General features: G+C 42.7%; 1 protein-coding gene across 2 annotated transcripts in view; it reads left to right on the forward strand.

Moving 5' to 3' along the window:
* SPTBN5 (spectrin beta, non-erythrocytic 5) overlaps positions 1-11,225 on the forward strand; it is a 347,370-nt gene extending 336,145 nt beyond the window's left edge. For both annotated transcript variants that reach the window (XM_040332524.1, XM_040332525.1), the window contains 6 exons: positions 281-370; positions 914-1,005; positions 2,848-2,933; positions 6,068-6,125; positions 8,542-8,597; positions 10,187-11,225. In XM_040332524.1, coding sequence (XP_040188458.1) covers positions 281-370; positions 914-1,005; positions 2,848-2,933; positions 6,068-6,125; positions 8,542-8,597; positions 10,187-10,311 — 507 coding nt within the window. In that variant the 3' untranslated portion in view covers positions 10,312-11,225. The remainder of the gene's footprint in view (positions 1-280; positions 371-913; positions 1,006-2,847; positions 2,934-6,067; positions 6,126-8,541; positions 8,598-10,186) is intronic.
* The last annotated feature ends 4,624 nt before the right edge of the window (positions 11,226-15,849 follow it).

Raw genomic sequence — 15,849 nt, forward strand, 5'->3', positions numbered from 1 at the left:
CTTATTTTATGTACAATATTGATTGTGTAGGTACTACTGTATTACTATTTCTGTAATTGGAATACCTCTTTAGCTTGTAGCATGCCAACTCCAAATGTATTTGCTGAATTTTACATGAGATGCTTTGCACTGTTTCTCACTAATAAACACTGATTTGACTAAAAGTAAGGGGAAGTCTCCCAGTGGAGTCACAGAACACGTCAGAGAAAGTTTAAGTTGGAGTTGGGTTAATTAATAAAATAATTGGGACATCCTCTGTAACACCTTTTATTTCTTGTAGACAAACCCGGTCGGCTTCTGGAACACTTACTACATTACATTTCGTGATCAGACGATGAGCTTCTACCATGCCAAGAAGGATGAATCCAAGGTACCAATCAGTATAAAGTCTGTGCTCCTATCATTAGCCCAAACCAGAGTCCATTAAAGTGGATGTAATCAGCTATTGAGTAAAGTTTAGCCATTTAATTTTTTACTTTTTTTCATCCTTTGTTGCATCTCAGTGCTGCTGATTTCTGGCAGCTTCTTTGCGATCAATTCATGTGTGACAGCATGGCATTTCTTAGCCTGCTTTGCTGACTGTTACAACAGTGGACCAAACCTGCATAACGTGTTGACATGGCCACTTGCCATGTCGATGTGACATGGTGACAATGCAGTAGGACAATAAGGAGATAGTAACATTGTTGTTACCTTAAAAGTATTATTATGGCATGTTTTTTTTTTTTTTTTAATGAAAGCTTCAGATTTAAAATGTTGAAAATGACTTAAAGTGACATTGCTGTGTAAAAGCTTGTATAAGATTTTAGTGATAGGGTTTGCATTGACTCTAACTGTGGTATTGTAACTAAACTGATACCTAAAGGATGCAACCTGCTCCCCACAAATAATGTGTATATCACATCTCTTCCAGAACGAAACTGCAGTTCCATCTGTCAGCATGGTTGATGCCATCTGTGAGAAGATGAAGGATTCAGCAGACAAAGTGAACATGTTTTCTGTCAGGTATTCTTCACACTTGTATTTCAAAAATATCTTCTGCATGTTCCAGTAAAGGATTATTCCACTAAAAAGGGCCGTATTAATAAAGATAGGTGGCCTAAATCAGCTCCTCCTGTTTTTTTTTATATGCCTTGGCTTCTCCGCCAGTAAGATCTTCTTGTCCTAATTTTTAATGGTATTCCTATGTGTGGTGCAGAACCTCTTTTTGAATTTTCCATATTTTTATTATAAATCCATCAGGGAAAGTTGGAGCCATGATACAGAAAGTCAAGAGCTGAGTTCTTACCAACATTGCAAATAAAAGAAAGAAGAACAATTTGGGAGAGAAGAAACACTCCCCCAAATTTGGGGATTTTAATGTGAGAGGTGTCAATTGCTGTAAAAAGGCAAACACACTGAACACAGATTGTTTTATGAAAAAATATCAAAATTTAATAGTTGTTAAAAACCAATTTCAACGGTTATTATGGACCACAATAGTTACAAAAGCAGAGTATATAACAGTGTGCAGGTAGCCAACAAGTTTCGCACAGATGTGCTTCGTCAGGGCCTTGCAACTTTTCTTTTGAACAGTGTAGTCTGTGTATGACATAAGAATACGCCATTAATACACAACATATAATAATACATAGTACATTACATATTTATATCAGTAAAAAAAAAAAATATGTAATGTACTATGTATTATTATATGTTGTGTATTAATGGCGTATTCTTATGTCATACACAGACTACACTGTTCAAAAGAAAAGTTGCAAGGCCCTGACGAAGCACATCTGTGCGAAACTTGTTGGCTACCTGCACACTTTTATATACTCTGCTTTTGTAACTATTGTGGTCCATAATAACAGTTGAAATTGGTTTTTAACAATTATTAAATTTTTATATTTTTTCATAAAACAATCTGTGTTCAGTGTGTTTGCCTTTTTACAGCAATTGACACCTCTCACATTAAAATTCCTAAATTTGGGGGAGTGTTTCTTCTCTCCCAAATTGTTCTTCTTTCTTTTATTTGCATTCAACCATGGGATTGTGAGTTAGGCCCCATACACACGGGAGGATTTATCCGCGGATACGGTCCAGCGGACCGCACCTGCGGATAAATCCTCTCGAGGATTTCAGCAGATTTCTCTGCGATGGAGTGTACTCACCATCGCATTGGAAACCAGCGCCGAAATCCTCTGGCGATGACGTGTCGCGCCGTCGCCGCGATTATGACGCGGCGACGTGCGCGACGCTGTCATATAAGGAATTCCACGCATGCGTCGAATCATTACGACGCATGCGGGGGATCCCTTCGGACGGATGGATCCGGTGAGTCTGTACAGACCAGCGGATCCATCTGTTGGGATGGACTCCAGCAGATGGATATGTTCTGCATGTCAGCAAATATCCGATCTGCTGGAATCCATCCCAGGGGAGATATATCCGTGGAAAAAGATCCGCTGGCGTGTACACACCATAGGATCTATCCGCTGAAACCCATTTGCTGGGATTTATCTGCGGATGGATTCTATGGTGTGTACGGGGCCTTATTGTCATTTGTATCTGGAAACAATCACACCATCTCCTTTTTTATTTCTTACCAACATTGTATTTGAGATATATAAAAAATTGCTCTCCAGCATCTACTAAAAACTAAAATAGTTTTGGGTGGACTGACTCTATGATGCATTCCAAAGAGAAAAAAGAGAATTGTCTATGTTGCTCGAGTAGAGGTCTTCCTTTAATATATGTTTTAAAAGCATAATATTTAATTATTGTTTAAACTCAATATACTCATTTATCAAATAGGTTGGCTTTAAAACTGGCACTGTATAAAATGTATATATCCTGTACTTCTAGGACCACTGATGGCTCAGAATACATCTTTTCAGCTCCTACAGCAAGAAAGATGGATGTCTGGATACATGCAATTGAGAGAAGGACAGGTATGTTCTGATCCTTAACAGTCAGGGGGCTCAATTCACAAAGCAATATTGCATGAAATATTTGGATCACATTTTATCCAAATATTGCATGCGACATTGAAAATCTCAATTCATTTTCAGGTTATGCAGTAATTATTGTAAAAATAAGAAACACGCATCTCATCCCTTCACTTGTCTTTAAGCTGTCAGCTAGGGATTCCTGACTGACAGTTGAATGTAAACAAAGCTGGGACAGTAAAAAAATCTATCCTAGACCAGACACCCCCCCAAACCATATCAGGTCACATACCTTCAACATGAGTGGGGGTAGAAGAAAAGAAATCACCTCTCCAGGTGGGTCTGCTATGCAATCACAGGCTGGCTCAGGATACCGAGGGTGCTGGCAGTGCACTAGGCAAGCATGAAATTTGAGGGAAAGATGGATAGCCGCACTCCAAAAACCGTTGAGGTTGTCATTATTAAACAAACAGCAAATACATCACAGGGTTACAGCAATGGAAACAAGGGAACAGCTGTTCCCTTGTTTCCATTGCTGTAACCCTGTGATGTATTTGCTGTTTGTTTAGTAAAGACAACCTCAACGGTTTTTGGAATCCATCTTTCCCTCAAATTTCATGAGTGGGGGTAGGGTACCTAGCCGGGGGGTGGGGGGACGATACAGAGGCAGGGCCACCTGGGTGAGATCATTTACTTTTTTCAATTTCTAATGCACCGCCGATCCTTTTGCTTCCCTGGCGCTGACTGACATCTCTAATTTCCACACTGCTAAAGTAAACAAAGAGGCAGGGACATTATGTTGAGGACAAGTGCCTTTTCTTCACCATCTTGGCCCAGTGGTTGTGGAAGTCTTTGAGCAGGGGGCTTATTGGAATCTGGAAGCTTAGCAATAAGGGGCCCCCCAGATACTGCCCCCCCCCCCTCCATGTAAATGAGTAGGGGTATGTAGAAGCAGAAAATAAAGAATGCTCCTTTTTTTTTAAAAAAATTGTAAAACGTCCCACATTGTTCATGCATCATCAATCACGTCATCGAGTGATGCAGGCCCACATCAATCATGATGAACGACAAAAAAACATATGCTTGCCGAGACTCGACTGATCCCATCGCTTCCTTGGTGCCAACTCACGTTAAATTAAGCAAAGGGGCGTGGTTCCCCCGAGTAACTTCACTGACCAAATATTGGCATGAACCAAATATGGATGAAGTGGAAATCATGACATCACCACCCCACCTGTCCACCTCATCCAATCAGAGAATGCTTTGCATGTTCTTTGAATGGTGCCTGTGCTGAGCAAGCAGCATTCTGTGTTCACTATGCATCAGGTCAGCTGCTTGGCATGGAAACAAGACGCTAGCGACAAACTCTATAGTAGTGGTGCCTACTACAGTGATTTCCAGCATCCACAAGGATCCCACAGGTATGGCAAATACATACTTGTGTTGCCCCAAGCTGCACCAATGTAACTATGCAAAGTTGTCCATACCTAAACATCAGCTTTAACCACTTCAGCCCTGGACCATTTTGCTGGTCAATGACCGGACCACTTTTTGCGATTCGGCACTGCGTCGCTTTAACTGACAATTGCGATGTCGTGCGACGTGACTCCCAAACAAAATTGGCGTCCTTTTTTTATGACAAATAGAGCTTTCTTTTGGTGGTATTTGATCACCTCTGCGGGGTTTTTTTTTGCGCTATAAATAAAAATAGAGCGACAATTTTGAAAAAAATATATTATTTTTTACTTTTTGCTATAATAAATATCCCCCAAAAATATATAAACAAACAATTTTTTCCTCAGTTTAGGCTGATACGTATTCTTCTACATATTTTTCGTTAAAAAAAACGCAATAAGCGTTTATCGATTGGTTTGCGCAAAATTTATAGCATCTACAAAATAGGGAATAGTTTTATGGCATTTTTATTAATATTTTTTTTTTATTAGTAATGGCGGCGATCTGCGATTTTTATCGGTACTGCGACCTTATGGCGGACACTTTGGACACTTTTGACACATTTTTGGGACCATTGGCATTTTTATAGCGATCAGTGCTGTAAAAATGTCATTGGCATGGAAGGGGTTAACACTAGGGGGCGATCAAGGGGTTTAAAATGTTCCCTCATTGTGTTCTAACTGAAGGGGGGGTGGGACTGACTAGAGGAAATTACAGATCGCTGTTCATACATTGTATGAACAGACGATCAGTAATTTCTCCCCCTGAAAGAACCGGGAGCTGTGTGTTTACACACACAGCTCCCGGTTCTCGCTCTGTAACGAGCGATCGCGGATGCCCGGCAGTGATCGCACTCGCATCGGCCCCAGGTTCGAGCAGGGGGCGCGCGCCTCTAGTGGCCGTAATGCAAAATCACGTAATATGCACAGCCAAGCTGACCTGCCGCCGTAAAACTACGGTGGGCGGTCGGCAAGCGGTTAAAATATAACTAAAGGCAAAAACTTTTTTTTTTTATTTGGACAGAGTGATGATAAATTAGAACACCTGTCAGTCTTTATTGCTGTCTGTACCCCTGTTAGGGAGATTCACCCTCCGTATTTGTCCTGTTTACCATTATCATTTCAAGTGAAAACAATAAAAAATCCCAAATGTTTGGTCATCCCAAAAAAAGTAATTGGGGGAAATCTTTAATTTAGGACACTAGTTCTGGTGACCTGGGCATCCCCAGGGAATTCCTTTTATTTGCAGGGATTTCTTCTGATAGGGGTTATAACCAAAATAAAAATAAAAAATGTTTGCCTATAGTTCAAAAGTTTAAGTTTTCATCTGGTTTCAGTGAACATTATGGCAACAATTCCTCTTTTCCACTTTTATTACGTGAGCCTAAGAATGTTTGGTGGAGCCTTTCTGTCCTCTGAGGTTTGGTAAAATGTCATATATTACATTGCTTAAATAGCATTCTTACACTGTAAACTCGGTTATAGCTAAAATCCCTGCTAATTGCATTTTCAGTGGAATGATAAAGTCTCCCCCTGCTGGTCATAAATTAGGTTGCATACTATTGTGTGTTCCCATATTGTAACAATGTTTTATTTGTATTTAGAGCTGCACCATTCATCCTCACCTCAAAATATAAATGATTTTGTACTAAACTAAAATATTTATTGTTTTGTTTTATTTAGATGAACCTGAAGTGAAAAGGGAAGTAAAAGCCTATACTCCAATTCATGAAATCCCAAGGTCAGTAATAATAAGTGACAGTTGTAATATTGGGGGTGTTTAGCTCAAGTGGGATATGCGATTTTAAGCGATTCACGCCAGTCCGGAACTATGTTTAAGGGCTTGTTGGCCCACTTTTATTGAAAAGGCAAAAATAAACAAAATCCAAACATAGGTTTCCCACGCAGGGGGTTTTCACTGTCCACACAGAACGGTACCTTCAGCCTCCTGGCTTATACGTGCCAAAGAAAATACCAAGCCATCTGGCTCTTGTCAGCAGTAGCACAACTGCTCAGGCTCCAGCATGGAGCTCTCCTGACTCCTGTCAGCAACCTTAGACTCAGGTCTCTGGGGTTTCACAGTGCAGCCTGCACTCTCCAGCTTCTCTAGCCACTTCCGTGCACACCTGCACTCTCTGAGTTCTCCCTTGCAAGCCTGGACTCCTCGGGAGGGTGGAGCCCAGAATGCTGGTCCTGAGTCTCCTATCAGGCCCACACACACCTGCACAATCAGTGTGCTGATCACCTCTAAAGCCTGAACTCAGGACTGGGGATTTCATCCCACCCGGATCTCTATGAAATCCCCGGGCTCCAGGTCCCAAAGTGGATTTTAGTAAATACAGAGGAAACTGAAAAGCCAGTTTCCTCTTAAACCAACAAATATCCTGGAGCCCCTCAACCTGTCTGGTTGAGAATCCTGGGTCACCACACCCCTGGGGTACCACACTACTACACAGTATAGAAATATTTCTCATTAAAATTACCAGTATTGTTCAGATCTACAAGCCACTGTGAACTCCCTATGTGGAACCAGTTAGATATTCATGTAACAAGCTATTCATAATGTTTTACTGTTTCATTCTTCAATGCTGAATTGCAGTGGCGGCTGGTGCTCAATTTTTTTTTTTGGGGGGGGGGGGTACAAACAAACAAAAAAAAAATCAATTGCAGACTCACTGTGCCCATCAATTGCCACCACTGTGCCCATCAATTGCCACCACTGTGCCCATCAATTGCCGCCAATGTGCCCATCAATTGCCGCCACTGTGCCCATCAATTGCCACCACTGTGCCCATCAAACGCAGCCACTGTGCCTATCAAATGCAGCCACTGTGCCGCAAAATTGTCACCACTGTGCCATAAAATTGTCGCCACTGTGCCATGCCATCAAATGCAGCCACTGTGCCATGCCTTCAAACGCAGCCACTGTGCCCATCAATTGTCTCCACTGTGCCATGCCATCAAACGCAGCCACTGTGCCATCAATTGTTGCCACTGTGCCCATCAATTGTCGCCACAGTGCCATGCCATCAATTGTCGCCACTGTACCATGCCATTGTCATCACATGCCCATCAAGTGTCGCCATTGTGCCATACCAAATGCAGCTACTGTGCCATCAATTGTCGCCACTGTGCTATGCCAAACGCAGCCACTGTGCCATGCAATTGCCGCCACTGTGCCATGCCATTGTCGCCACTGTGCCCATCAATTGTCGCCACTGTGCCATGAAGCAGGTGTAAGTCATGTTAACATATGGACGTCGCAAACGTTGGAACAGCGTCGTATTTTACATCGTTTGAGTAAGTCGTACGTGAATTGGGATAAGAGTAGGTTACGTTCACGTCGACAAAGCTTTGAGCCGACTTATCTTAGGGAGTATTTTCGACGTGATTCTGAGCATGCGTGCGCATGCGCCGTTCGTTCGGGCCATAATTTGCATGGGGCGACGGCTCATTGTAATACAACACGCCCACTGCCTTGATATTTTGAATTATGCGGGCTTACGCCGGCCCATTTACGCTACGCCGACGTAACTTAGGGCGCAAGTTCTTTCTGAATACGGTACTCGCCTCTCTAAGTTACGGCGGCGTAGCGTATATGAGATGGGCTACGCCTGCCGAAAGTTAGGCCATTCTTTCTGAATCTGCCCCCTCATGTTTCAATGGGATGATCTATTAGTAATGGAAAATTCAACAATTTCCATAAGGAAGGTGTATACTTCTGCCTTTCTCAACCTTTCTCCCCAGAGGAACTCTTGGATAAATGTTCAGGTCTTGGGGAACCCCTTTTAAAACAAAATTATTGCTGGCCATGGGAAGAATGCCCCATACAGTAATGGTAAGAATGCCACCCTAACATAAAGCTATAAAGATTTTTGGTGTCATGCAGGTGACTCTGCCAAAGGACAATGGTCCCAGAGCTGTACAGGCACCATCAAATAGTGAGCCATTCCGCCACAGCTCAAGAAACCCCTAGCAAACTGTGGAGGGACCCCAGGATTCCATGAAACCCTGGTTGAGAATGGCTGGTCTACTTTATAATGGCAGAGATACAGTAGTGGTTACTGTAGCCTTATCTGCCTATTACTATAAAACAGGGAATTACAAGAAAATGTATACATTTCTGAAACATTAAAATACCTTTACTATCTTTGAAGGAGGACATTGTCATTGGAACCAGACACAAATGGACACTCGTTTTCTGCCAGTAGAGGTAAGGGGATGTTGCAGACTGCTAATCATCAGTAAACAATAGAGTGAGGATAATCATTGTGTTACATTGTATTTCATGAAAATCCAACAGTTATCAACTTCTATTATAGAATGCTCTTCATTCAAATGATTATAACCTCAGCCTATCAGCTCATGCACAATAAAAACCTTGTGATTCGTAGCAGTTTAGAGAACGGTCATGTATCCTAGAAATTTTTATACATTTTATTTAGAAGAAATGAAAGTGAACTTATCAGGTCCTGAAAACGTGTAAACTAAAAGTATGGGTCTAATGAAGATAGCAATTACGTGTGTTTGCTTGCAAAAATATTTTATGTATGCCTGCTGACATTGTTGGATCTCCAGCCAAGTCTGTATACAGGGCATCTGCCTAAGTTGGCACTAAACCCCGCAATTTACAAGTCAAATTTTGCTCAAGCCTTTACTGGCTATAGATGCCTGGCTTTGGACTTTTAAAACTGAACTCCAGCCAGGGGAATCTCTCAATTTAATTTTTTTGATACACTTACATGTACCCTAATCTATGGTTCTTTGGCTGTGCTGGTTCTGGTAAAAGGTGACTGGTAAGATGAAGCCACCAGTGGCAGCTGGTGCTCCATCAGTCGGGGTGGGGGGTGTCACACAGACCTGACCATGGACCCCCCCTCGCCACTCCGAAATGGAGCCAAAGGACTATTCTGCAGTGCGCTCCGTGGCCGCCCTGGAGATATGTGAACCGCCTCCATTGAGAGCCAGTCACACTCTTCTGTCATACCAATTGCATGCGGGGAAACCAGCATCCAGTTTGCAATAGTGTGAACCCAGGCTGAAGCTGACCGAAGACCAGGGATGGACTGGTCATCGGGACTACAGGGAGATTCCCGGTGGGCCGATGGCTCAGTGGGCCGGTCAGAGGTCCGCGGCGATCTACCCGTCAATCGCCGACAGCTGGTGCCTGACAGGTAGATCGAGATTAGCCAGTATACAGAGTAGCACAGGAAGCGTCTGTTCTCTCTCAAGTCACGCTGTGGCTGCTCCCCACCCCCCGGTGGCCCCTCCTCTCTTCTCGTCCATCCCCATTTGCTTGTGACATCATCTGGGATGGACGAGAAGAGAAGACAAGAGTGTCCGCCAGGGGGCAGGGAGCAGCCACAGCTTGACTTGAGAGAGAACACACGCTTCCTGCGCTACTCTGCAGGTAAACAATGTGCCATGTGCTCTGATGTGATATGCCCCGTGCCCCGATGTGCTGTGCCTTAATGTGGTGTGCCCTGTACCCTGATGTGATGTGCCCTGATGTGCTGAGCTTTGTACCGTGCCCTGATATGCACTGTACCCTGATGTGTTGTGTCCTGGGCCGGTCTGGATGAAGTCCAGGGCCACATTTTTGTCCCAGTCCAGCCCTGCCGTAGACCTAAGATGACAATAGGGCTGAACAGGCTCATGTCTATATTCATGAAAGTCATTTGTATTGTTATTAGTAATTCTTTGGAATCCAGCATATGGATATTCCCGAATAGGGACCGGTAAGGTGAAATGTCCCAGTAGAACCTGACCAAACCTTTGATGAATCTTCCCTCTTTTTCACAGTTTACATCACTTCCGAAAGGAGCGACCTAGGAAATCCCTACACCCCAAATCTACTGGAGACAGATGATACCAAAGAGAAACACAAAAAAGAAAAAAATGTTTTTAGGAAGTTTTTCAAGAAGTAAATTGCAGTGTGGTGGGAGCACCTTTGCCATGTATTATATGTAATGTCACACAAGCACCATAGATTGTATGTGCTGCTGAAATCTGGCGTACAACAATGGCGGCAGAATGGACAACTGTTGCCTAGAAATATCCAGCAACCATTTTGCATGTAAAACGTATTGTTTCCAAGTTTCTGGAAAAATTAGTAACACAATTTCCCGCAATAGGAAAACTGTAAGAGCACTTTTTGCGCTGCCTGCCATGGCAGGCTTGAAATTGACTTCCATCCAATTCATTCAACCGGGCACACGGGCACCATACTGAGAATGTAAACTGAGCTGTGCATCCTCAGCTCATTGTACATTCTACAGAGGATTGCCAACTGGCAGGCGGGTTTATTTTATTGCAGAAGGGACATAGCGTGTCTTTTCTGCAATTAAGAGCCTGTCTGTACGTTTTTTTATTTTTTTTTATTTAACCTTTAGTTCTGCTTTAAGTGTAGTCACGCTGCTGAAGTCAGCCAAATACAAGATGGATGCTGATTGATTGCTATGGGTTACTATGTGTATGAAATCTCTATTGAATAAGGTCAATGAAAAGCGGATTCAAATCCAAAAAATAGCCACCAGTTCTAAAAATGTAACTTTCATGTGGAGTGAAATGTCCTATTTTTGACATTCCATTGCAGCTCTGTCATAAAGTGATGGCCCTTTACATTATTACCTCCCTCTGTGAGTTGTGACTGCTTCATATACTGTACACCTTACTGATATATACATGAATCTGTTGTAAGTTTTGCCATTTGTCTGGCTCCAACAAACTCCTTTCCTAATGCATGTGGCCGCTGCCAGCGCTGTATAACCACTTAACCCCCGGACCATATTGCTGGTCAAAGACCAGAGCACTTTTTGCGATTCGGCACTGCGTCGCTTTAACTGACAATTGCGCGGTCGTGCGACATGGCTCCCAAACAAAATTGGCGTCCTTTTTTTCCCACAAATAGAGCTTTCTTTTGGTGGTATTTCATCACCTCTACAGATTTTAGTTTTTGCAAAAAAAGAGCGACAATTTTGAAAAAAAAATATATTTTTTACTTTTTGCTATAATAAATATCCACCAAAAATATATAAAAAAACAATTTTTTTCCTCAGTTTAGGCCGATACGTATTCTTCTACATATTTTTCGTGAAAAAAAATCGCAATAAATGTTTATCGATTGGTTTGCGCAAAATTTATAGTGTTTACAAAATAGGTGGTAGTTTTATGGCATTTTTATTAATTTTTTTTTTACTAGTAATGGCGGCGATCAACGATTTTTTTTCGATACTGCGACAATGTGGCGGACACTTCGGACACTTTTGACACATTTTTGGGACCATTGGCATTTTTATAGCGATCAGTGCTATAAAAATGCATTGGATTACTATAAAAATGGCACTGGCAGGGAAGGGGTTAACACTAGGGGGCGGGGAAGGGGTTAAGTATGTTCCCTGGGTGTGTTCTAACTGTAGGGGGGGTGGCCTCACTAGGGGAAATGACTGATCGCTGTTCATACATTGTATGAACAGACGGTCAGGCATTTCTCCCCTGACAGGACCGGGAGCTGTGTGTTTACACACACAGCTCCCGGTCCTCGCTCTGTAATGAGCAATCGCAGGTGCCCGGCGGCAATCGCGCCTGCCGGGCACACGCATGGGAGTTAGTGACGAGCGGGGGGCGCGCACGCGCCCCTAGTGGCCACTTCGAGAGCCCGATGTATAGCTACGGGCTCTCGCGCAGGGGAGCCGGCCTGCCGTCGTATAACTGCGGTGGCTGGTCGGCAAGTAGATAAACTGTATGTATATATTTGTTGTGACAACATACACCCACTTCTCCAACTCTGCCAATCAAGGGAAAGCCTTGTTTTCCTTCTTAAAAATGCAATGCTTCCTGTGAATGGCTCACCCACTCTCAGCCTGTCTCCATCTAGTTTCGGGAATGAGACGGGAAGTCTCCCCGCTGCCAAAACATAGCTCTGTTGCTACATACAGTTTATACAGTGCTGGCAGCAGCCACGTGTATTAAAGTGGTTGTAAACATCAACATGAAATATGAACAAAGCATGTCCCTCTATAATGTGTACTTATCTTAATCCAGATCACTAAGTGTCATTTCTGTCTGACGCTTTGTTCCTCTTCTATAAGCATGGATCACTTCAGACAAATTTTCCTGTCACCAAGAGAAAAACAGTGACAGGGGAGGGAGCCCTAGCTGATTGACAGCCTCAGCATTGTTCCTGTGTGATGTGTAGAGGGGGTGTGTCCTGCCCCTCCAATCAGCTCTCAGAGCTCTCCTCACTGAGCCCTGCAGAGTGTAACTTCAGCTCCCCCCCCCCTTTTTTCTGAACTCTCAGACACGTTTTAAAATTCAGTACTGAGAATGGAGGTAGAGAAGAGAAGGCTACAGATAAACAGGAACAGCTTATGTAGGAGGATTTGTTTTAGCTCTGTGTATCACCCGAGGCCAATCACTTCACGGGGTATATGGAAAGGTTTACAGCCACTTTAATGGAAATTGTTCATTTGGATCAGCTTGGCCCCAGCAAACTATTTAAAGTGGAGTGACATCTGGAGTTAGGCTTTAAAAATACATACTTTTTTTCATTTTTTTTTATCAGTGTTTAGTGTCACATTGAGCAGTCAGATTCAAAATTACTCCCAGTGCATGTGTCAGTCCCGGTGGGGTTTGTCCAAGTTATGTTGGAGAGAAGGAGATGTAGGCTTCTGGTGAACAATATATATATACACTACTTGTCTTCCCTTTGTTGCAATGATCTACAATACATCCATTTGTCTGGCATTACCCCTACCATGCTTACTCAGGGAAAATATGTACCAGTTGTGCAATTATCAACATTCTATATATTTACACATATTTATTTTTAATGATCTATTTTAATAACTAAACTGTTAGAAATATGTATAAATGGATGTTTGTCTTAACATTCATTTAAAATGTATTAATTTAAAAATCTTAATTAAAGAAAAGTAATAATTCTGAAACAAATTTTGATTGTCATGGTTATCTTTTTATTGATACATTTATTTTCTTATTGGGAAAAGAAGTACATTTAACGTAACACTGAAGACTGTATTATTTTTACGCTGCCCTGCAGCATCCAGATTGCTGCTTTCACACAGAACGCAGCGGTCAGCTGCCACTGAAACAGGTGTCCCTTTGTGGGGAGATTTTGGGCCAGATCCTCAAAAGGGATACGCCGGCGTAACTGCTGTTACGCCGTCGTATCCCTGTTTCTAACTATGGAACTGATCCACAGAATCAGTTTTCCATAGTTAGGCAGAAGATCCGGCATGTGTAAGGGACTTACACTGCCGGATCTTAGGATGCAGTACTGCATCCGCCGCTAGGGGCATTTTGCCGCCTCGGGTATGCAAATTAGCACTTACGGAGATCCACGAAGCTTTTCAGCTTTGTTTTTTCTCCGTAAGTTTTAGTTTGCAAACGCAAAATTAGGGCTGCTTTTACAAAGTGTAAACTGTTTACACCATGTAAAAGCAGACCCTTCTGTCCAGCGACGCGATTTTTTATTTTGTTTTGAATTTTTTTTTCGCGCCGTATCTTTTTTTTTCCCGACGCAACTTTATTGACCCGTCGCAATCCACAAAGCTTGGCGTAACGTAATTTCGCGCTATGCACGTCGGGAAAATGACGTCACGAGAATGCGCAGTACGGCCGGCGCGGGAGCGCGCCTAATTTAAATGGGAATCGCCCCCATGAAAAGAGGAACGCCTTGCGCCGGCGGAATTTAAGTTACACAGCCCAAAATTTCTAGGTAAGTGCTTTGTGGATCGGGCACTTAGGTAGAAATTTTAAGGCAGTGTAACTTAAATGGGAAAAATTAAGTTACGCCGGATCTTTGTGGATTACCCCCTTTGTTTTTACTCCTGATTCAGGGATAACTGTAGACATTGTTAATTTTTACTTTTTGGTCCCAGCAACAATGACTATCAGGACAGAAAGTAAGGGTGACTTTTTCAGGACAAAATTGGTGAATCTCCCAAGACATGAGGGTGAATCTCCTAAGATGCAGAGTGAGACTTTGTGGAGTGAATGATCACAGGAATTACCTATAAAACGTAGCCCCATCTTGTGGTCAAATGTAGTATTTTTGAGTTTTAAATCATTTAAATGATTTACATTCGAATAGCGCTGTTTACAATACATTTTTCCCCATTCGCATAGAACAGTAGTCTCCAAACTGCAGCCCAGGGGCCAGAATCAGCCCTTTGTTTGCCTTTATCCGACCCTTGAGGTACTTTTCCTCCCACTGATACGAGACACTATTCCTTTCATTGATAACACTGGGGCACCATTCCGTCCACTAAAATCAAGGATGCACTTTCATTACAATGGTTACAGTTTTGAATATTACTATGTTCCAAATACTTGTTCAACACCAATATTAGTCTCAAATTCATTCAGCTCAAATCGGGTCACTGAGCCATGCGCCTTCTCTAATTCCAACTCCCCTTCCTCCAGTATAATTGCTTGGGAGGTGGGGGGGTTAGGAAGTTATAGGCCTGATCTCAAGGCGTAGACCTGTGTTTCCCCAACTCCAGTCCTCAAGTCACCCCAACAGGTCATGTTTTCAGGCTTACCATTATTTTGCACAGGTGATTTGATCAGTTTCACTGCCTTAGTAATTACCACAGCCGTTTCATCTGAGGGAAATCCTGAAAACATGACCTGTTGGGGCGCCTTGAGGACTGGAGTTAAGAAACACTGGCATGGGCTCATTTAGGAATTTTTGTGACACCTTAGGCAAGTTACTTGTCTTCTATTGAAATGCATTCAAGTTTAATGACCTTATTATGTACACATTTTTTTTCTTCGTTGGATCTTCTCTCAGGTTCTCATTTCTTTGAGAATATTTAACCCCTTTCCTTCCTTTTGCTTGTCTTCCTCAATTCTCCTAAACCCTGTCAGTTCAACCTCCAAGGGATCTATTGGCCGGTACTGTCAGAAAAGGTAAGGTAAGAGACCCCCACTCTACCACTTACTATGGCTAACCCACGATCACAGAAACCCATAACATTTTTACTACATAATGTGCAGGGCCTCAATTCACCTGTGAAGAGACAGAAGGGTTACAATTACTTCTATCCAGTAGGGACTGAGATCGTGTTCCTCCATGAAACCCATTTCTCATCCTCTTACAAACCTAACTATATTCATAAACATTATCCAACCTATTTTACTAGCTAATGCCCCAGACAAGACACAGGGAGTGGCTATCTGTGTTGCTAAGAGCTTAGCTTATTCCCTCTCACAGACAATCACTGACCCGGAAGGTCGCTATATAATGGTTAAGGGAGACTTAGAGGGCACACTAGTGACGCTTCTCTCCTATTATGCCCTGAATAGGGACCAGCTGTCCTTTTTTCAGGACCAACTACAGCAACTATCCCACCTTTTCGAAGGTATGCTCCTAAATGGCGAATACTCCAATATCACTCACTGGATAAGACGTGCCCACCAGGCTCTTACATTTTGAAACC

Source organism: Rana temporaria, chromosome 13, assembly GCF_905171775.1.
Source record: "Rana temporaria chromosome 13, aRanTem1.1, whole genome shotgun sequence".
Taxonomy (NCBI): domain Eukaryota; kingdom Metazoa; phylum Chordata; class Amphibia; order Anura; family Ranidae; genus Rana; species Rana temporaria.